The 23,207-nt window shown below is 52.5% G+C and overlaps 1 protein-coding gene across 1 annotated transcript in view; it reads left to right on the forward strand.

Moving 5' to 3' along the window:
* Positions 1-14,663, forward strand: part of Wbp11 (WW domain binding protein 11) — a 24,815-nt gene extending 10,152 nt beyond the window's left edge. Inside the window, exon 10 of the mRNA XM_048335048.1 lies at positions 14,520-14,663. Coding sequence (XP_048191005.1) covers positions 14,520-14,663 — 144 coding nt within the window. The remainder of the gene's footprint in view (positions 1-14,519) is intronic.
* Positions 14,664-23,207: the final 8,544 nt, after the last annotated feature.

The raw sequence follows: 23,207 nt of genomic DNA on the forward strand, positions 1-23,207 counted from the left end.
AGAACGAACAAAGCAATTAAATTATAAAGAAAAGATTTAAATCTTAAAGCAAGAGCCGATCAGACAGCAACACACATAACTACAATTTCTATTCAGCATCTCAGAGATTTGGGGTGAAGAAATTTTTAAATGGATCCAGGGGGCGATAGGAAGGACTCGTTCCTTCTTTCTCAGACTATTCAGCTAGAAACGTTCGATTGTAAACTGACATTTCTCTCTATGGCATTAAACCTGGGATTCACTGCAAAATACAATTGGCCAGAAAAAGCTCTGGCCATTCATGCGGCTCTCAAGTGAAGGAATGGGAAGATGGCGGCTACAACTATCCAGAGATGGAATGTTCTACGCTAGTAAAAAAAAAAAAAAGATAAACAGGGCTGGGAATATGGCCTAGTGGTAAAGTGCTTGCTCGTATACCTGAAGCCCTGGGTTCGATTCCTCAGCACCACACATATAGAAAAAAAAAAAAAGCCAGAAGTGGCGCTGTGGCTCAAGTGGCAGAGTGCTAGCCTTGAGCAAAAAGAAGCCAGGGACAGTGCTCAGGCCCTGAGTCCAAGGCCCAGGACTGGCAACAAAAACAAAACAAATTTAAAAAAATGATAAACAACCTTCCGCTAGGTGCTGGGGGCGGTGGGGGGGCCACACCATTCATCCTAGCATCTTGGAAGCTGAGATCTGAGGATCTCAGTTCAAAGCCAGTTGGGGCAGGAAATTCTGTGGGACTCTATAATCTCCAGTTAACCACCAAAGTAAACCCAGAAGTGGAGCTGTGGCTCAGGTGGTAGAGCACCAGCCTTAAGCAGAAAAGCTCAGGGACAGCGCCCAGGCTCTGAGTTCAAGCCCCAGGACCAACACACACACACACACACACACACACACACACACACACACACGGACACACACAATAAAAATGAAATAGACATCATCCCAAAAGAAATGTACTCTTTACCTGACTTATGTAACTGTAACTCCTCTGTACATCACCTTCGTAAGAACCATTTCTTAAAATGTAAAAACAAATAACAAATAAACCACTTTAACTTTAGACAGCGCTGTTAGCGTCTCCCAATTACCCAGACCAGCTTAAATGGAAAGAACCGGCTCGAAAAGGCTGATAAAATGCATTTCTGGCCCAGCTCTGTAACCTGAATGTTTTTTAATGGCCCTAGCACACTGAAATTAAAATTAAATCGCAAAAAAAAAAGAGAAAAAAAAGCTAGCCTGATGACTGTGCCTGGGGGGATACGTGAAGTCAGTCGCTGGGGAGGAAAATGTATTTACTTAAGCAGCATACTTGTTCTCTCCGCAGCCTCTTACGTATGTGGGGTAATTAATGAAGTTTAAATTTCCCTAATGATCAGTCTCGGGCTCTGCCTATGCAGGAAGCAGATGCTGACATCTGTGTCCTTAATTGGGAACTTAAACAGCGAGGAAGTAGCTGGGCACCATCAGTGGCTCACGCCTGTCAGCCCGCTACTCGGGAGGCTTAGCTCTAGGAGACTGTGGTTCAAAGCCAGCCCGGGCAGGAAAGTCCGTGAGGCTCTTCTCTCCCAGGAAACCACCAGAAAACCTGAAGTGGCACTGTGGCTCAAAGTGGTAGAGTGCTAGCCTTGAGTGAAAGAGCTCAGGGACAGTGCCCAGGCCCCAAGTTCAAATCCCAGGACTCTCTCTCTCTCTCACACACACACACAAACACACACACACACACACACACACACACACGCACGCATACACAGAGGGCAGATGACCTCTGGCACAAGGAAAACATTTATTCCACCACGCACTACCCCACCCGTGGTCAGCATCCAATGCAAGCCTTGAAATTCTCATCAACAGACACCGCCTGCCCCCCAGCCCCACCCTGGTCATGAGTAGCTCCCCTCTGTCCCCCCCCCCCCGCCGCTGCCCACAGTGCTTCAGGCTCTGGCCATCCCTGACCACCAACTTCCCCAAGTCACTCCTAGAAACAGCCCAAGGCTTAGGCCAGCTCTCTGTGTGCAGGTGTTTGCTAGCTCTTCACTCCAGGGGACACAACTACAGGGGAGGGAGGGAGGGAGGGAGGGGAGGGAGGGAGGGAGGGGAGGGAGGGAGGGAGGGAAGGAGGGAGGGAGGGAGGGAGGGAGGGAAGGACAGAAGGAGAGGGAGGAGGAAAGACGGAGAAAGGAAGGAGGGAGGGAGGAAGGAGGGAGGGAGGGAGGGAAAGAGGGAGGGAGGGAAGGAGGAGAAGGGAGGGAGGAAAGGAGAGAAGAGGAGGGAGGGAAGGGGAAGGAAGGGGAAGGAGGGGAGGGAGGGAGGAGGAAAGACAGGGAGAAAGGAAAGGAGAGAGGGAGGGAAGAAGGAAGGAAGGAAGGAAGGAAGGGAGGAGGGAGGGAGGGAGGAGGGAGGGAGGAGGGAGGGAGGGAGGGAGGGAGGGAGGCAGGGAGGCAGGGAGGGAGGGAGGGAGGGAGGGAACCAGTTTTGTTTCGTTGGCTTGCCCTGGTGTGAGTGGGTGCTGGGTTTCTTTGGCTTCTTTCAAGGCTTCTATTTCTTGCTTTCCACGTCCTTACTGTGGGGCTCCCGTGTGTCTTTGTGGGGTTCACTCGAAGGCGCCTTGCTTTACCCAGCTTTCTTCGGCAGGGTTCTGTCTGGCCAAGGCAGGGCATTCGCAGCCCCCTTCAGTGCCTGCTCTGGGCCTGGCCTCCTCCTCTCCTCCTCAAAGTCCAGTTACGCGAATAGGGAGCCTCTGTTCTCATGGCGATCCTTCGCGATGCTCCCAGCCCTGAGCCTCCGCTTGGCCTTCTCCCTCCCCTGCTCCCTCCTGTTCACACTGGGCAATTACCAGCGCTCTGCTTTCTTCTTTGTGCTTCTGTACTGCCTTCTGTCCCTTGTACAAAGGGGGGTCGTGTTGACCATGGGAACGCCATCGCATTCACCTCTCCCTCTCTCATCTCCAAGGAACCACCAAAAAGCCAGAAGTGGAGCTGTGGCTCAGGTGGTAGAGCGCCAGCTTGAGGGGCAGCACCCAGGCCCCGAGTTCAAGCCTGCTGTCTAGGGTTCAAGCTACAGTGCTCAGCCGGAGGGCAAAAGCAACAGACAGGGAGAGCGGAGATGAGATGAATATTATTCAGTCGAACCCATGCCACAAGCAGTGCCGGCTGCATGTGTTTATGTTTTAGTTATTCATTCATTCATTTATTGGGGGGGGGGGGCATGGGGTTTGAACCCAGGCCTGGGCGCTGTCCCTGAGCTTCTTTCACTCAAGGCTGGAGCTCTGCCGCTTGAGCCACAGCGCCACTTCCGGTTTTCTGGAAATGAGATTGGAGATGAGAGTCTCACAGACTTCCTGCCCGGGCTGGCTTTGAACCGTGATCCTCCGATCTCAGCCTCCCGAGTGGCTGGAATGACAGGCGGGAGCTACGGTGCCCAGCTTTGTATTCATTATTCTTGGACGTTATCGCTTCCCAAGCCCACTGCCGGCTCTCGAGGGTCAAATCCATCATCAGCCCATCGAGGCGGCGCTAAGTGTGGGATTCGAACACAAGCCAGCTTGCTTCTGGAGCTGGGAGCTTCAGCCCCGGCTCAGAGGCCGTCTGCAATGTGGGGGCCCTGCAGGCTAGAACCTGTGGGGGGGGGGGGAAGCTGACAGAAGGCCTTGGGTGGGGGGGGGTGGCCGATTGGAGGGGGGGAGGTCCACCTCCAGAAAGGAAGCTGGAGTGCTCCATTCCTGAGCCACATGGGAGAAGACCCCTTGACTCCAGAAGTCAGGAAATGGGGGGGGCTGCACATTACGTAAGCTAAAAACGCCCCCTCCCACCACCACCCCCTGCTCCTACATACCCATGGAGGGGGGGAAGGGAGGGAGGGAGGGCGCACAAACCCCACAGCCAGGCGATCGCAGCGAAATGCCGCGCTGGTTGCCTGGGTAACGTCCCAGCCCCACGCAGCTGCTCCACCAACCCTTGCCCACCCTATTTTTAGTCTCCAGACGACGAATGAAAGCGGCTTTCAAATATTTCTTTTCTTCTTCCCCTCACCCCCCCATTCTTCCCCCCTTTCTGTATGATGAAGACAGGCATAACCTTTTGGGAAAGGGGAAATCAAAAATAATCATAATGAAGACTTTACAGGCAAAGCTGTGAGGTCCAGGCGTGTGGCCTGGCTCGGAAGTTGGGGAGGCCCTCGTGCGGGGGGGGGGGCGTCCTGGGGCGAGGGGACACGGGGCGCTGGGCTCTGCGGGAGTGGAGACACCCCGAGAGTGAGATCGCACGCGTCCACGGCGCGGCGTGTCTCCACCTGCGTGGTGAAGTGGGGGGTGAGTCACTAACGAGACGGCGGCTCCGCTGTCATCCCAGCGACTCCGGAGGCTGAGATCTAGAGGATCACGGTTCAAAGCCAGCCTGGGCAGGAAACACACACACAAAAGCAGGAAGTGGAGTTGTGGCTCAAAGTGGTAGAGCGCCAACCTAGAGCAAAAGAGCTCAGGGACAGCGCCCAGAGTTCAAGACCCACAACCCGCCCCTCCCCACCCCCCCCAAAAAAAAGAGAGTGAATCCTCTGTGTGTGTGTGTGTCTGTGTGTGTGTGTATGTGTGTTGTACACGCACGCACCAGTCCTGGGCTTGAACTCAGGGCCTGAGCGCTGTCCCTGAACGTTTGTGGCTCAAGGCTGGCGCTCTACCACTTGAGCCACAGCTTCACTTCTGGCTTTTTGACCGTTGTTGGAGATAGAGTCTCATGAGCTTTCTGGAGGAGGCTGGCTTTGAACCTCGATCCTCAGATCTGTCTCCGATGCCTGCAGGGCTCAAAAGCCCTAAATTTCCATACATTTTTCTGCTTCTTCCGTTGTGATATCTGGGTAAATACTGCGATGGACTCCCTCCCCACCCCCCCACTCCCGTCTCTGACTTATTTCCAAAGAAAAGATGCTGTCAAAAAAAAAAAAAGAAAAGAAAAAGAAAAAAGCAACTTCCCCCGTTGGATTAAAGAAATGGAAATGATCCGATGAGCGATATGCCAAATTACCCTGATTTGATCGCTGACGGCTTTCACACGTGTATGGAGATGTCACGCCGCCTTCCCTACCCGGGTACACTGCCTGTGTGTCCACTGAAAACAGAGTGTTTTGAAAACACACAGAAAATAAACCCGCTTCGGGGCTGCTGAGGGGGGGCAGATGGCTGCGTCCGTCTCCTCGGAGCCAAGCCCGGGGTGGAGAGGGCTTTGGGGAGAGGCCGCCCTGCGAGATTCAGTGGGAAATGAAGGCCCCACGGAGACACGTGGTTTGAGGGGGCCGGCTGTGCCTTGCAGAAGGGAATGGAGCCGGTGGCTGGGCGGAGAGATCGGAGCCACGGTGGGGGGGGACACCACGGGGAGCCTGAGATCCCCACATCGGGGGAGGGAGGGGGGGGAAGCAAGCCGGGTGATGTAGCTCCCGCCTGTCATCCGAGCTACTGGGGAGGCTGAGATCTGAGGCTCACGGGCTCAAAGCCAGCCTGGGCGGACCAATCTGACCTGGACCAACTTTCTCCAGATTTTTCCACACCTGTCAAATGGGGGTTGAAGCTTGTCTCACCTTGGCGATCCCCAAAATATAGCAGAGGAGGAGGAGGGAGTTTACCAGCCAATGCCACGTTTGCTTCCCTTCTTTCCCTGACGATCTCTTCTAAGTTTAGCAGGAGGCAGGTGACACGCCGGCTAGAGAGAAGCAGGCTACCTTAAGGAAAAGAAAAAAAAATTAAAAAAGGAAAATTTCAAAGCTTCCTTATGGCAATCCATGACAGAAATAAAACCAGGCAGATGTTGCTATGGAATGTGACATATCTTTGCTATGACTTATCTCTATTTTTTTTATTTTTATTTTTTTTGTTGGTCATCGGGCTTGAACTCGGGGCCTGGGCGCCCGTTCCTGAGCTCTTTGCTCCAGGCTGGCGCTCTAGCACCTGCACCACAGCTCCACTTCCGGTTTCCCGGTGGTCCCTTAGAGATGAGAGTCTCATGGACTGTCCTGCCTGAGCTGGCAGGCTCTCTTCTTGTACCCAGGGGCTCTGTCCGACACCAGGCTAGAGCCCCGAGTCACCTCCGGCCAAGAGAGAAGAACCAAACCCATGCCAGCCAGAGGCCACGCACCGCCGGCCTCCAGCTCACCACCCACGCCTCTCCACTGCCCCCTGCTGGCCACCTGCAGGCCTGCAGCGTGCCAACCTCCTTAATCACGGGAGCCAGTTCCACAGGTGACAGACAGACAGACAGACAGAGGACAGAGATGAAAGACAGCAAGAAGAAAGGCAGGAAGCAGATAGATAATACATGATTGATAGACTGGATAAACTGCAGATGATGATAGATGGATGATACATGATTGATAAGCTGGATAAATGATGATAGATATATACAAGTGGATGGATGGACAGATGGTTGAATGGATGATGGATGGACAGATGGATGGATGGGTGGATGGATGATGGATGGGTGAATGGATGGATGATGGAAGGGTGGGTGGGTGGATGGATGGATGATGGAAGGGTGGGTGGGTGGATAGGTGGATGGAGGGGTGGGTGGATGGGTGGTGGATGGATAGGTGGATGATGGGTGGATGAATGGATGGATAGGTGGATGGATGGGTGGATGGATGGGTAGATGGATGGGTGGGTGGATGGATGGTGGATGGATGAGTGGATAGATGGGTAGATGGATGGATGGATGGGTGGATAGATGGATGGATGGGTGGATGGATGGATGGGTGGATGATGGATGGTGGATGGATGGATGGTTGGATGGATGGGTGGATGGATGGATGGTGGATGGATGGATGGTTGGATGGATGGTTGGATGGATGGGTGTGTGGATGGATGGATGGTGGATAGATGGATGGGTGGATGGATGGATTGATGGGTGGGTAGATGGATGGGATAGGTAGGTGGATGGATGATGGGTGGATGGATGAAAGGATGGGTGGATGGGAGGATGAATGGGTGGATGGATGGATGGGTGTGTGGATGGATGGGGATGGATGGGTGGATGGGTGTGTGGATGGATGGATGGATGGATGGTGGATAGATGGATGGGTGGATGGGTGGACGGATGGCTGGCTGGATGAATGGAGACAAGGAAACACAGAGACCCTCTTGGTTCCATTGGTTGTATTTTCCAAGGGCTCTGCCTTCTCTGGAAGTCTTTCCTAGACAGCACTGGCCTGCCCGCCCAGTCCTCCAAGCCCCGTGCCTCTGTCTCCAGGCAGAGCTTCAGCCACAGTTCTGTTCAAGGAACTGGGTGCAGTGCGCATGTGAGCTACACCTGGGATGTGTGTGTGTGTGTGTGTGTGTGTGTGTGTGTGTGTGTGTGTGTGTGAGCCTCTAGGAGGGACGGCCTCCTCAGGCCAGAGGATCAACACCCCCAGTCATGCAGGGCCCCCTCCCCATCCACAGGACGCACACAGGGCACAGACAGGGCCAGCGGCCGGCAGAGAGGCCTGGGGGCAGCATCTGATGAATCCCACCTGGCCTTTCTCCTAAAAGAAGACCCCGAGGCGTCCTGGCGCGCCGGGCGACCCCTGGTGGCTGCCGGCCAGAACGCACCCACATGGGCTGGGGCGCTGCTGGGGTGGTTACCCACAGATAGCTGAGTGAATACATAACCCAGGCAGTGTGGGCCGAGGGCGTGGCCCGGGGGGGAGTGGGTGGAGCGCCTGCGGAGCAAGCAAGAGGCTCAGGTTCCAAACCCCAGTGCTGCCAGAAATGCGTGCACCACATACATGCATGCAGACATGCGTGCACACATACATGCATGCAGACATGCGTGCACACATACATGCATGCAGACATGCGTGCACACATATGCACGCACAAGAGGATAGGCTCTGAGTCCAGACATGTCTGCGTTCTGTTCCCTGGTCTAATTCCCCGCTTTCTTTTCTCTGTGTGTCTTTGGCAAGTTAGTCACCTTAGTGAGCTTTGTGTCATTTGCTTAAAAAAAAAAATAGATTAGAAATGGAAAGAGGATTTTTCTTCATTGTTCTTGTTTTCTTGTCTCTTTGTCTTGTGTGTTGGTTTCTCTGTCCTTGGGAGGTAAGTGGAGGCACAGAAATGGAGGGACAGAGGGTGGACAAAGGCAGCCGTGGTCCTCACTGGACACGATGTGGAAAATGAACTGGACAACTTGTGGTGGGGATGGAGGGAAAACTGGGGAGAGGAGCGAGGGAAGGGGGGGACACGGTCCAAAAAGAAATGCGCTCATGACCCGACTGATGGAACTGTCTCCCCTCTGTCCATCACCTTTATCGTCACTATAAATTTTTTAAGTAGATGAGCTGGAATATTTCGTTGAACTTCTCCAATAATGAATGCAAACTTCTTAGCCCAGGAGAGCAATAAATTGTGGTTATTTCTATGGTTAGCAAGTGGGAGGACTTCACTTCTGTACGATCGTAACTGCAGCTCTGGGCAGACAGGGAGATGCACCAGCTCTTCCGGCTGAAAACACATTTTCCTGTAGGGCTGCGTCCCTACCCTGACCCAACTAGAAGGAAAATCCTCCCTCCCTCCCTCCTTCCTTCCTTTTGCTCTCTCCATCTTCTCCTATCTATCTGTCTCTTTGTCTATCTATCTCTCTATATCTTTTTCCTCTTCCCTCCCTTTCTTCCTCCTTCCCATCTCTCCTGCCTTCTCTTCCTTCCTCTCTTCCTCCTCTCCTCCCTCCACCTTCCTTCCTTCTCTTTGCCCTCTCACTCTCTCTCTCCCTTCCTCCCTCCTTCCTTCTCTCCCTCTCTTTTATGTCCTTGTGTCCTCCCTTTCTCTCCCCCCCCCATATTAGACTAGGGCTGTCTTACCTATGAACTTTATCTTAAAGACCTTTTTCTTATATGGCTTCCTTTCCCCTTGTTAATTATCTTTTGGCTTTCTCTTTTTTCATTTTTGCCGGACCTTAGAGCCTGAGCACTGTCTCCAAGCTTCTCCAGAGTTTTGCTGGCTCACTGGAGATGAGTCTCATGGACTTTCCCTGCCCAGGCTGGCTCTGAAACCTTGATCCCTCATAGCTTAGCTGCCTTGAGTAGCTGGATTATAGGCAAGAGCCACAGTGCCCAGATTCCTTTAAAAAAAAATTTTTTTACATGGTTGTATGCATGGTCTCTGCTTCTCTTCCTTTCCTAAACTATTTTACGCCCCCGCCCCCGACAACCCTAGACCACAGTACATAAACAACACATTCAACAACTCAGAGTAAATATATTTAGGGGGGACAAATAGGTGAGAAGAAATGCCAAAATACAAAGATGTTCTACGCATCTATCTATCTATCTATCTATCCATCTATCTATATCTATATACCACCCCCCCATCAACCAAGGAACACTGGAAGGATGGAAGGATGGAAGTTGCCATGGAAACGGGATGTCATCATGAGCATCCTCAACAGTCACCAAATGCCTGCAGTGCCGTTCTGAGTTATTTCCTACTCACACTGGAAAAGAAAGACACGAAGCTCGCTGTGAACAAACTATAACTTAAAGGCCTTCTCGAAAGGAAATATGCTTTGGGAGGAAGCAAACGGCCCCTGCTGCTCAACACCGCTAGGTCCTGGGGACACAGAGATTAGTAAACTGAAGCCAGGCTCCCGTGGCTCCCGCCTGTCCTCCCAGCTACTCAGGAGGCTGAGATCTGAGGATCATGGTGCTAAGCCAACTTGGACAGGAAAGTCCATGTGACTCTTTTTTTTTTTTTGCCAGTCCTGGGCCTTGGACTCAGGGCCTGAGCACTGTCCCTGGCTTCCTTTTGCTCAAGGCTAGCACTCTGCCACTTGAGCCACAGCACCCCTTCTGGCCATTTTCTGTATATGTGGTGCTGGGGAATCGAACCTAGGGCTTCATGTATATGAGGCAGGCACTCTTGCCACTAGGCCACATTCCCAGCCCCCCATGTGACTCTTATCACCAATAAATTACAAAACAGCTGGAAATAGAGCTTTGGTTCATGTGGTATGGCGGGGTCCTTCGCCCCCAGCGCTTTCCTGGCCAGCGGAGAGGCGGGCCACCCCCCTTTCGCCAAAGGACAATCAGACAGCCCGGGAGAGTGTCGCGCACGGTCTCGCTTATTTGGGAGGAGCTTTGGCCTTTAAAGCGGCAGGAAGGGGAGGGGTGTGCGCGCACCTAGCTAGGGGCTATGAGGGGCGGCCTGGGCTGTCCGTCAAAGGTGGAGAGCCCAGGGACCAATCCTAAGAGGCGGCCTAATTCTACGTCACAGCCCACAGGACCGCCTCCGGGTTCACCTCTAGGTGCCATCTTGGCCACATGTGGTCCCAAGGCTGGGAGGTGGGGCCAGCTAGAACCCGCCTTTCCTGTTCCGCATAATAGCCACACATGACCCCCAGGGCTGGGAAAACAGGTGGGGCCAGCCGGGCATGCTCTACAGTGGTAGAGTGCTAACTCTGAGCATAAAAGCGCCCAGGACTCCAGTTCGAGCCCCAAGATTAACACACACAACAGAGACTCAGAGGCTGGGAAGGTGGCTTAGTGGTAGAGTGCTCGCCTAGCATGCATGAAGCCCTGGGTTCAATTCCTCAGTACCACATACACAGAAAAGGCTGGAAGTGGAGCCATGACTCAAGTGGTAGAGTCCTAGCCTTGAGCTCAGGGAGGTTCAGGGACAGAGCTCAGGCCCTGAGTTCAAGCCCCAAGACCAGAAAAAAAAAAAAAAAAACAGAGACTCAGCTCCTAACCACAGAGTTTCAGTCTGGGGTGGGAGAGAGAGACTGATAAAAAGCATGGCAATGCAGGGAGGGTAAAGTACATAGAACATTCTGTACAACCCACAAGACCAGACATGCCAATGCTAGAGAAACCACGGGCCTACACACACCCATCTCATGCTTTATCCCTGAACACAATCCTTTAAGAGTTAGAACACCAGCCAGGCACCTGCCATCCTAGCTACACAGGAGGCTGAGATATGAATACCGAGGTTGAAGCCACCTGAGGCAGCAAAGTCCATAAGACTCTTATCTCCGATGAACCACCAGAAAACCAGAAGTGGAGCTGTAGAGCACCAGCTTTGAGCAAAAAAAGCTCAGGGACAGTGCCCAGGTCCTGAGTTCAAGCCCACAACCAAAAAATTAATTAATCAAAAAGAATTATAGGGCTGGGGATATAGCCTAGTGACAAGAGTGCCTGCCTCGGATACACGAGGCCCTAGGTTCGATTCCCCAGCACCACATATACAGAAAACGGCCAGAAGCGGCGCTGTGGCTCAAGTGGCAGAGTGCTAGCCTTGAGCGGGAAGAAGCCAGGGACAGTGCTCAGGCCCTGAGTCCAAGGCCCAGGACTGGCCAAAAAAAAAAAAAAAGAAGAATTATAATGCCCAGAATCACATACCTTGCCTCTCCCTAAACACCTTTTCCTGACCCCAAAGTTTAGCTGTGTGTGTGTGCGCGTGCGCGCGTGTACACATGCGCGTGCGTGTGCCAGTCGTGGGGCTTGAACTCAGTACCTGGGCGCTGTCCCTGAGCTTCTTCCCTCAAGGCTGGTGCTCTACCATTTGAGTCACACAGCTCCTCTTCTGGCTTTGTAGGTGGTTCATTGGAAATAAAGAGTCTCGGGGACTTTCCTGCCCAGGCTGGCTTTGAACTGCGATTCTCGGGTCCTCAGATCTCAGCTATCCTGAGTAGTCAGGATGACGGGCGGGCGTGAGCCAGGAACATTGGGCTCTGAGTTTTAACTTTAATCACTGCGGCCCCCGTGGAAGCCCACACGGGGCTCCTATAAAGAAAAGTGGGTTTTGTTGTTGTTGTTGTTGTTTAAAAGTGGGGAAACGGTGGGCTCTGCAAGCTTTGAAGCTAAGGAATACATGAGAAAGGTAAATCCACCAAAACCACCAGTGAGCCTGGGTCCCACTTCAGGGCTGGGAGCCACAGGCGCTGGGGGCGGGGCTGGTTGTTTCTTCTCCGCAACCAGCAGGCCATGCTGCTGACTGGCCTGCCTGGACCTCACCACCACCTTACTTTAGAAACCACCCTGCGGACACCTGCGGTTGCTGCCATCTCAGGAGCGGCCAGCAGGTGGCAGCATGGTGAAGCTAAAGCTCCACCGGCAAAAAGGTTGGCATCAATCATAAATGTCCTAAATGGAAATGACTGCGTGTTGGGGCCTGGGGCTTGAACTCAGGGCCTGGGCAAAGCGGGCACTCTACCACTTGAGCCACAGCGCCACTTCTGGTTTCCTGGTGGCTCCCTGGAGATAACTGTTTCACCGACTTTCCTTCCCTGGGCTGGCTTTGAACCACGATCCTCCGATCTCAGCCTCCTGAGTAGCTGGGATTATAGGCTTGCGCCACCCGCACGTGGCTTTGAAATGACTTTTTAAAGTCTAACTAGTCATAAATAGTGACCTGAAATGCAGAAACTAAATTACTGTCAAATAATTCTATATTTTCATGAGAGTGGTTTTGGTGCCCTGCCACTTGAGCCAGTGCCTCCCAATAAGTATGTTCTCTCTTTCTCACTCTTTCTCTCTCTCTCTCTCTCTCACTTCCTTTCATCTTCACGGTCCTGTACACTTAGACTTTAACTCAGGGCTTCTCACTTGCTAGGATGGTGTTCTCCCACTCAACCCACATCTCTACCTTTCAAGTCATAAAGTTTTAAAGCCAACCTGGGCTATGTAGTGAGACCCTGTCTCAGAGAGAGAGAGAGAGAGAGAGAGAGAGAGAGAGAGAGAGAGAGAAAAGAGAGCCGGACTGGATGTGGTGACTCAAGCTTGTAATCCCAGCTACTTGAGAGACAAAGATTGTAGAAAGTTGTGGTTCAACAACCCAGATGCCCCTCAGTAGACGAATGGATCAGGAAAATGTGGTACATATACACAATGGAATTTTATGCCTCTATCAGAAAGAATGACATTGTCCCATTCATAAGGAAATGGAAGGACTTTGAAAAAATTATATTAAGTGAAGTGAGCCAGACCCAAAGAAACATGGACTCTGTGGTCTCCCTCATAGGGAATAATTAGCCCAGGTTTAGGCTTGTCACAGCAGAGGATCACAAGAGCCCAATAGCTATACCCTTATGAACACATAAGATGATGCTAAGTGAAATGAACTCCATGTTATGGAAACGACTGTTATATCACTGTTGTAATTACTTTCAACCTGCCATGTGAAACCGTAGCATCTATTATTGATGATCCTCTTGTATCCCCTTCCTGTGGTTGTACCTTCGCTATCTCTGTATCTTATCTGAGTACATTGGAAACTGTGTATACTGGTATTAGAACTAGGAAACTGAAAGGGAATACCAAAATCGAGAGACACAGGGTAAAAAGACAAACGACTACAAAAGCAATACTTGCAAAACTGTTTGGTGTAAATGAACTGAACAACTCATGGGGAGAAAGGGAAAGGGGGAGGAGGGAGGGGGGAATGAGGAGGAGGTAACAAACAGTACAATAAATGTATCCAATGTCTAACGTATGAAAATGTATCCTCTCTGTACATCAGTTTGACAATAGAAATTAAAAAAAAAAAAAAAAAGAAAAGAAAGAAGGAAAGTTGTGGTTCAAGACCAGCCCAGGAAAAAAGAAGAGGTTCTCCAGAATCCATCTCAAGCGACAGGGGACGTGGTGGCTTGTGCCTATTGTTCCAGATATGGGAGAAGCACGGGACTGAGTGCAGGGGCCAAAGGGAAGCACAAATAACAGGAGGAACACAGTAGAGAGTGAGACGCTACCCTCAGAAACGGTCAACAAGCAGGGCTCCTGTGGCTCATGCCAGTCATCCCGGCTGAGATCTGAGGATCTGTGGTTCAAAGCCGGCCTGGGCAGGAAAGTCCATGAGACTCTTTATCTCCAGTGAACCACCAGAAAACCGGCAGTGGTGCTGTGGGCGGTCGAGCGCCAGCCTTGAGTGAAAGAAGCTCAGGGACAGCGCCCAGGCCCTGAGTTCAAGTCCCAGGACCAATACAAACAAACAAAAACACAAGAAAGAAAGCCTCTTTCATATCACTGGGGACCCAATAGGCTTTCCTCAGATTTCTCTCTCTCTCTCTCTCTCTCTCTCTCTCTCTCTCTCTCTCTCTCTCTCTCTCTCTCTCCCTGTCATTGGGCTGCTGCTATCTTCAAGGAAGTGCTTTTCCTCACACACACACACAAATATAAATATAAATAAATATAGATATATACATATATTTCCCATCTGTAAGGATAGACGTGGTGCATATCCTTACTTCCTTTGTGCACTAATCTGTTGGGTATTCTTTAAAAAGAAACAAACAAACAAAGAAACCACCCTGGATATGAGAATTTTGCTCACCTTTGCTCTTCCTTCTTTCCCTGGGCCACGCATGCGCTGTTCCCACCTCCCAGGCCGCAAGTGCGCACGCGCATTCCTATCTCACCCGGGGAGGAAAGGGCGCGCTTGCAAGTGCGCATGCGCATTCCTGCCCCAGCGCCTGGTCCCAGCAACTGCGCATGCGCGGTGCTCAACGGCTCAGGTCGAGCCATCCTTGCCTTCCTCCCCGTGCTGGGGGCTCGCAGTGCAGACCTTCCGCCATCCACACCAGGGTCCTCTCACCGAAAGCTCTGCAGACCGCAAACCCGCGTCCTCCTCGCGCAAACCGCGGGATCCTCGTCCCTCCCATGGCGTCCGCTTCCTCCCCTCCGACGTTCGCACCTCAGAAATCCACGCGGAGCCCGTCCAGCCCTGACCAATGGCTGGCCGATGCCTGGCCAGGCTGGATCAATCGCCTGCCGATGTCTACCCAGGCCTATCAATCGCCGGCTGATGCTCAACCAGGCCTTAGCAATCACCAGCCGATGTTTAGCCAGACCCCCTGGGTCTCAGAAACCACAGCCAGGCAGGAATTCTGGCCTTTTCTTGTGAACTCCAGTGATAGTTTTATCCTAAGGCTTTCTCCACATATCAAACAAATGAGGACTAAGGCTGGGGTGCAGCCTAGTGGTGGTGGCATCCTTGCTTGGCCTGCATAAAACCCTAGATGTAATTCCAGGCTTTAGGAACAAAGGTAGTCACAGAAGACCCAAGGCTGGCTTTGTAGAGATGGGCTAGAAAATGGTTTCATGTTGGAATATCTATGCTTAAGTTGGTTTGTCCAGAGATAAAAATTTGGTGTCTTGGATGGGGGGATTGGGTGCTACTGGCCATGAGGAAATTCAGGACAGAGGTGTCTAGGCCACAGCCAGACTGTTTGTGAAATACAGGCTAACTGGGTTTAACTGGCACCATCTTGTCTTCTTGGTGGATGAAGGAGAAGTCCCACCCCCCCCCCCCCAGGTGATGGGTGTGCCTGAATTCCTAGAGGCAGGGGCAGGGACTTGCACAATAGGTCACTGGACCTGCCAATCCTGTACCATGAACTCACAGCAAGACTCTCGGTCTCCCTTTGACCCTTACCCCTGACCGTGTCCCTTACTTAGGCGCTCCGCAGCCATTTTGTGCCATGCCTCCTATCTCCTGGCTTCTTCCCCAGGACATCATGGCTTCCCTCTTGAGCCCTCCATTAGAGTGGATCTGGTTTCTTGAGTTTGTTTTCCTGCTGTCTCTTTATTCTACTTACCTCGTGGCTCATGTCCTATCGTTATTAAGTGCATTTGAGGGATTGTTTGTTTGTTTTTAGTGGGGGAATATGCATCCACTCATAGTCACCAGCTTTCTAATAAAGACTCCGGATTCCACCTCCCAAAAACGTGGCTTCACTGTATCTCGGGATCGCGTTCCCATATAATATTCCGACTGTGTGCAGACAGCTCCTCACTGGGAGGCAGCTGGGAAAGGGGGCGTTGGTCCCCACAGCCTCCCCCTGAGGTGGAACCTGACCTACCTCTGGGGAGCACATCACTCATTCTCCCAGTGCAATGAGTCAGACTGCTGTTTTTGCTACCAGACTTTTTTGTTTTGTTTTGTTTTTTTGGCCAGTCCTGGGCCTTGGACTCAGGGCCTGAGCACCGTCCCTGGCTTCTTCCCGCTCAAGGCTAGCACTCTGCCACCTGAGCCACAGCGCCGCTTCTGGCCGTTTTCCATATATGTGGGGCTGGGGAATCGAACCGAGAGCTTCATGTGTAGGAGGCAAGCGCTCTTGCCACTAGGCCATATTCCCAGCCCCGCTACCAGACTTTTAACTCCCACAAACCTAGGAGCCCACTACCGGCACAATTAAAACAACAATTAAAAAGAAAAAAGACTCAATGTGCCTATGTGAAAATAATTAGGAAAGTTGGGAAGTAGGAATGGGGTGAGTAGGAGATAAGAGAGAGAGATGGAAGAGGAGCCATGGACTGAGAGGCCTTGTACATGTACACGCTAAATTGAATCCCTCTGGTACAGCTATCTGACAGCAATAAAAGACAAAGCTGTGTGTGTGTGTGTGTGTGTGTGTGTGTACCAGTCCTGGGGCTTGAATTCAGGGCCTGGACTCTGTCTCTTAGCATTTTCACTCAAGGCTGGCGCTCTACCACTTGAGCCACAGCGCCACTTCTGGTTTCCTGGTGGTTCATTGGAGTTAAGAGTCTCACGGACTCTCCTGCCCGGGGTGGCTTTGAACCGGGATCCTCAGATCTCAGCCTGCTGCGTCACTGGGATGGCAGGCGCGGGCCTGTTCCCACTCCCTGCTCTGTTTTGTCCTTGGAGGGGTTAAACCCAGTGGGCTGAGGATGACGGGACTGGATGAACTGGCTCTGAGGAATGGAGCTGCTTACAAACCGCCCTGGAGCTGTCTGCAACAACCCGACAGGGACACAGGGACTTGAAGACAAGATTGCCAGGAGGCAGGGGATGGGCTATGAAGGTTGCATTTCTGAGTTGTAGAAGTGAGGCTGGCGAGTGTGTTGCACTTGGGTACACACACGTGCTCATAGCAGGAAGTGGTTACCAGTATTTGTCCCAGCATGCCTTGTCTACATTCCTTCTGGAAGCTTCCTAGGGCTCCTTCCTTCCCAGTGACTGTCAATCACAGCACCCTAGCTGGGGGGGGGGGGAGGGGAAAGAAGGGGAGGAGGAGGAAGGGGAAGAGGAAGAGGAGGAGACAAGGAGTGGGGGGGAGGAGGAGGAGGGAGAGGGAGAGGGAAGAAGAAAGTAGGTCATGGCAGAGGAGAGAACTCAATCTCCTCTTCCAGAACAGCAAACCTTGAGTTTCGGGTGACACTCCTGTTTTCTGCATTACAGCATAAGCACAACATGTCCTGACCCTTTAAAACACAGTTGTTCAGCCCGGTGCCCGTGGCTCACGCCTGTCATCCCAGCTACTCGGGAGGCTGAGAGCTGAGGACCACGGTTCAAAGTCAGTCTGGGCAGGAAAGTCTGTGAGACTCTTTATCTCCAACAAACTACTTCGAAAACCGGAAGTTGTGCTGTGGCTCAAGTGGTCGAGCGCCAGCTTTGAGTGAAAGAAGCTCAGGGACAGCGCCCAGGCCCTGAGTTCAAGCCCCAGGACTGGTACATGAAAGAAAAGAAAAACAAGCAAGGCAGCTCAAGGCCCCTGAATCCCCAGGCTGTGATGGCTCCCAGGATCTCCATCCCAAGCCAAAGGGGAAAAAGAAATCAAACATGGAAACCTCATGAGCTGTGTCCGGGGTTCTTTTCCTTGGCCAAGCCCAACTTCCTTGAGAGAAGACGGGAAGATGGGAGTGTCAGGTAAAGGTGAAGAAATGCCACCAGGCCAGGACTAAGAGGAGGAAAGGGGAAGGCCAGTGGAACCCAGGCAGATCCTGCCTCTTGTGCCTCTGTTCAGGGAGGGGGCTCAAGGGGAGGGGGCCCTGCAGGCCCAGGCACCAGAGGAGAAGAGGGCTACTAGGTGGGGAAGGGAAGGGGGGAGGGGCGTGAAGACAAGGTGGCGGGGAGGAAGCACCCTTCCCTTTGGTTACTTCTGTGCTGGCATGGCAGTCTGGGGCTTTGTGTGTGTGTGTGTGTGTGTGTGTGTGTGTGTGTGTGTTAGTTTGTGTTGTGTTTGTGTGTCCCAGTGGCGGGGCTTGAACTCAGGGCCTGGGCCCTGAGCCCTTTTGCTCAAGGCTGGAGCTCTACCGCTTGAGCCACAGCGCCGCTTCCGCCTTTTTGGTGATCCATCGGAGATAAAAAGTCTCACAGACTTTCCTGCCGGGACTGGCTTTGAACCTCGATCCTCAGATTCCTGAGTAGCTGGGATGCCGGGCGGGAGACGAGGTTTCACCACATAGTCCAGATTGGCTTCCAGCTTTTCTCCTCCTTCTGAGCCACCCCCCCAAAAAAAAATGTGCACAGGTGGTGTTCTAACTGGTGGGGAGGAAGGGCAGGGAGAATGGACACCGATAAAGCTTCAGAGCGGTCTCAGAGCTCGGTCAGTGTCTTAACCGTTCCCCATGACTCCTTCAACAAAGGGCATTTAGGATGCCATGAAGGACATTCCATCAGGCACTCAGTCATCGACCAATCAGAATCATTCGGAGGCTGCAGATGGAGCCGCCCTTTGACTCTCTCAGCAAGGGCTCAGGGCGGCTTAACAGCGGCTCATTTACCTAGGAAAAGAAATGGCTGAATGAAACCCAGTGGGTGAATGGCCTCCCAGGGAAAGTCCTGAGAGACCAAATTGTCTCCTTGAGAGTCTAGAGTCGTGTGTGTGTGTGTGTGTGTGTGTGTGTGTGTGTGTGTGTGCGCGCGCGCGCGCGCCAGTCCTGGGGCTTGAACTCTGTGCCTGGAGACTGTCCCTGAACTTTTAGCTCAAGGCTGGAGCTCTACCACTTGAACCATAGCTCCACTTCTACCTTTTTTTTTTTTTCTAATTTCCTTCTTTTTTGGAAAGTTAATTGGAGAGCAGAGTCTGAGGGATTTCCCTGCCCCCAGGCTGGCTTCCTACCTCAATCCTCAGATCTCAGCCTCCTGAGTAGCCAGGATTACAGGTGTGAGCCGCCGGTGCCTGACTGTCTAGGACATTTGAATCTTGTCTGTCCGGCCAGCGGGAGGAGGCATTACTTAGTCCTCGCTCCCTAGTGATTAGGAAGACTTTGGCTAAGGTTGGTGAGGAGAACCACCAGGTACTGAAGCTCAGATTCAGAATCAGAGCCGAGCACCAGTGACTCAGGCCTGTAACTCCAGCTAGTCAGGAGACTGGAGATCCAAGGATGGGCAGTTCAAAGCCAGTCCTAGGCAGTAAAATCTGTGAAATGATAATCTCAACTTAACCAACATCCATAACAAAAAACCAAAAGGGGAGCGGTGGCTCAAGTGGTAGAGCACTCACTAGCTCTGAGCAGAGAACGCTCAGGGACAGCATCTCGGCCCTGAGTTTCAGTCCCCAAGAATGGCACTCCCTCCAAATAAAAAAAATAATAATAAAGCAAAGACAAAGGAATTCAGAACCAGGGTGCAGGCTCATTTCAAGAGTGAAATCAAGGACTATCAATGAAAGACAGAATTAAGTGATCCTTGATTTAGGGGATAAAAACACAAGAATATACTCCACCCAGTGGCTCTCGCCCTACAGGCAGAGAATCCCTGAAACAAATCCAAGGACTGGGGGGAGTTCAGAAGGCAGAAGGGGTCAGTCAGCCATGTCTTCAGAGCCCCAGATTATGGGCATGCTTGAATTCCTAGAAAGAAAGTCCCACCCCTGCACCCAAATGATGGGCATGCCTGAATTCCTAAAGGAAAGGAAGTCCCCCCCCCCCCAGGTGATGGGTTTGCCTGAATCTCGGGAGACAGGAGTGGGCACCAGGCCCAGAGGTTACTGAACCTATCAGTGCAGTGGACTGGAAGCTTCCATTTTCCACTCGGAACTCACTCTCCAAGCCCCAGGGTTTTTTTTTTTTTTTTAACAGTGGATTTCCTTTTCTTGCTATTAAATTCTTGGCTTGTCCATCTACTTTGTGTTGTGTGCCTCCATATAGTTTCCTGTTGAGCCCCTAACAACCTGTTATCTTTGTGGGGTTTGTGTGTGTGTATGTGTGTGTGTGTGTGTGTGTGTGTGTCATGTCAGGACCTGGGCATTGTCCCTGAGTCTTTCACTCAAGGCTGGCGTTCTACCACTTGAGCCACAGTTCCACTTCCACTGGAGAGAAGAATCTCACGGACTTTCCTGCCTGGGCTGGCTTTGAACCACGGTCCTTCGATCTCAGTCTCCTGAGTAACTGGGTGACAGGTGTGAGCCACCAGCACCCAACAGAATCTGGGACCTTTGAGCCTCTGGAGCAGTGACAGATTCACCGCTTAGGAAAGTAGATTTTCGAAATCTACTGCCCATACTATCACACACACACACACACACACACACACACACACGCCGAGGGTATTCTTGACACTTCCCAGAAATTAGCTTGCTCACTGTAGATTTTTTTTTTTTTTAACACAGGAGCAATAACAATTCTCTGCGATGTTGCTTTCTTCCCCGCGTTGATCTTGAGGAGTTGAAGTTCACCTGGGTCATGGATAGTTTAACCCCGTCCCACACTCTTGACTCTACACACTGGGGAACCAGCCCCTCGGTGCCTTTGAACAACTGGCAATTTACATGATTTGTCTTTGAGCACAATTGCCATGACAGCCAGAGGCCTGGAGCCTTGTCCCTCGAGGACAGGCCAGCAGAGGGAGCCCGAGAGGCCCCGGCACCCACATCCGGGCCTTGAATACACCAGGGCCTCCGCCCTGCACCAACGGCAGATCTCAGAATGAACAATTCTCGTCCACAAAGACTTAACCACTTTTTCTCCTTCGTCTTCTTCTTTTTTTTTTTTTTTTTTGGTGGTGGTGGGGGAGGCACGGGTCTGGAGATCGAACAAGCCATTTTCAAGGGGGAAGCCTGCCATGTCACCCAGCTGGTCCCACAAACCCAAACCCAGGAAGCGCGCCAGGCCCCGTGTCCCACGCCCCACGCGGGTGAGTCCGCGTGTCCGCTGCGGGGATCTGTGAGCGCCACGGGGCCGTCAGTTCTTATTATCTTAAATACGGTTGCAAAATACAGATAAACGGGCGAGTTACGTCCCCAACCCCATAACTTCTCCAAGTCTTTTTTTTTTTTTTTTTTTTATCTGTTCTGGTTTTGTACCAGTCCTGGGCTTGAACTCAGGACCTGGGCGCCGTCCCTGAGCTTGTTTTTTTTTTTTGGCTCAAGGCTGGTGCTCCGTGACTCGAGCCACAGCTCCACTTCTGGCTTTTCAGTGTTTCATTGGAGATTTAAAAAAAAAGAGTCTCATGGACTTTCCTGCCCCCCTGCCGGCTTTGAACCAGGATCCTCAGATCTCAGCCTCCTGAGTCGCTGGGATGACGGGCAGGGGCCACCGACATTGAGCCACCGACATTGAGCTCCTTCCAGTCTCTTATGAGACACGGAAAGCTATTCCGAGAGAGTCTGATGTGCTCACACCAGGAATCCCGGCTACTTCAGGAGACGGATCTGAAGATCGTGGCTTGAAGCCAGCCTGGGCAGAGAAATCCATAAAACTCTTACCTCCAATAAGCCACCCCCAAAAGCCCAGAAACGGGGAGCTGGGAATTAAGTGGTCTAGAGCACCGACCGTCGACCACAAAAGCTCAGGGACAGCACCCTGGCCCTGAGTTCAAGCCCCAGGACCGACCCCCTCCCCCGCCCCCCCTCCCCCCAAAGAAAGACTTTTGGGGTACTATGTCCTACCTTTGAGCAAAACAGAACCCAGTAGTTAATATAACAAAAGCACGGGGGTTTGCAACCGAAAACCATTTTTTTAAAAAAGGAAGAATTTGATCGACTTTGATGTAGGGGGTGGGGCTGGGGGGGGTGAGGCTGGGGTCTGGCCCAAGGGAGGGTAAAATAAACAAGTGGCTACCTAGGTAAATGAATGCCTGGTAGCTGAAGTGGGTAAGGGGAGGGTTGGGAGAAGGAGGGAAGGGAGGGCTAGGCCCCAGGAGGCCCGGAACAGCCCTCACCACAAAGGCAGAAAACCAGCACAACAGTCACCAGATCCAGTTCTGGGCGGTTTGAGCCGGTTTCAGAGCTGGAGGTAGAACAACAGCCAGCCAAAGGCTGAGCCGGTTTTGTTTCCCCGCCCTCCTCCTCCTCCTCCTCCTCCCTCCCTCCCTCCCCTCTACTCCCCCCCACCCCACCCCCCGGGGGTGGGGGTGGGGTTGGTGAGACGGAAAAGACGGAATGGATTTCCCTTACCGTGATTTATTGATATATATATATGTTTTTTTTTATTGTATTGTGTTGTGTTTATTTATTCTTTTGTTTGCACAGAGAAGTATTTCCTGGAGCAGCCGAAGTGGCTGGAAGGTCAGGTCTGGATGGGGGGTGGAGGGAGGAGGGCAGAGGCCAGAGGAGGAGGAGGAGGAGGGAGAGAGGCCAGGGCCTCCTCCGCCACAGTCAGATCCAGGCTGTGAGGTCACTGCCCTGACTGTGGGGGGGGGGGGGGCAGAAAGGGGCTGGTTGGGGGGGAGGAGGGAGGAGAGGAGAGGGCGGGCCTGCGGTCAGGGTGTGTTCTTTGCACACTGGGTGTGGGGCAGGGCGGGCCGGGACGGGCTTGGAGGTCAGGCCACAACACCTCACACCACCACCAACCACCACCAGTTCCACACCCTGGTCTGACTGTTGCACCAGCCATCGCCGCACAATCCCTTGGCATCACAATTCCCACGTGCACAGCCACCCCTCTAGCCCTCCTCTGCACACCAGGCCCATTTGTGAGGCGAATGTCCAGGCCTGAGAAGTCCCACCCTGTCCCCACCCTGGTGTGCTACACCCTCGGGACAAAGTCCAGGTCAGCACTGGGCAGGCAGGGGAGAGGCTCTCAAGGGAACAAAGAATCGAGGCGCCCCCGCCCAAGGCTCACCCCCGTCATCCCAGACTCTCAGGAGGCTGAGAAGGATCTAGAGGATCAAGGTTCGGAGCCTGCAGGGGCAGAACCGTAGGAGAGACTCTGCTCTCCCAGGAACCAGCAAAACCAGGAAGTGGAGCTGTGGTTCAAGTGGTAGAGCACCAGCCTTGAAGGAAAACAACAAGAGAACGGAGCCCAGCCCGGAGTTTGCGTACCAGGACCGACACACACGCACGCACACACACACACGCGCACGCACACGTTTAGAATTTTCCAGAGTCACTAGGTAAAACGCTCCCAGAGGGCCAATCTTTCCAAGGCTTTGAGGCAAAGAGGCGGGTCCGTAAGGGTTCAGAAGTGGGGTACAGGAGGGAGCGCCCACGCTTTTATTCTGTGTGCCACCCACGGACAAAAAAGACAGTGGAGCAGCCCCAGAACACACAACCACCCCGGGGGGCCTCGTTTAGTTCTGTGGGTCT

This window comes from Perognathus longimembris, chromosome 27 (assembly GCF_023159225.1).
Source record: "Perognathus longimembris pacificus isolate PPM17 chromosome 27, ASM2315922v1, whole genome shotgun sequence".
NCBI lineage: Eukaryota > Metazoa > Chordata > Mammalia > Rodentia > Heteromyidae > Perognathus > Perognathus longimembris.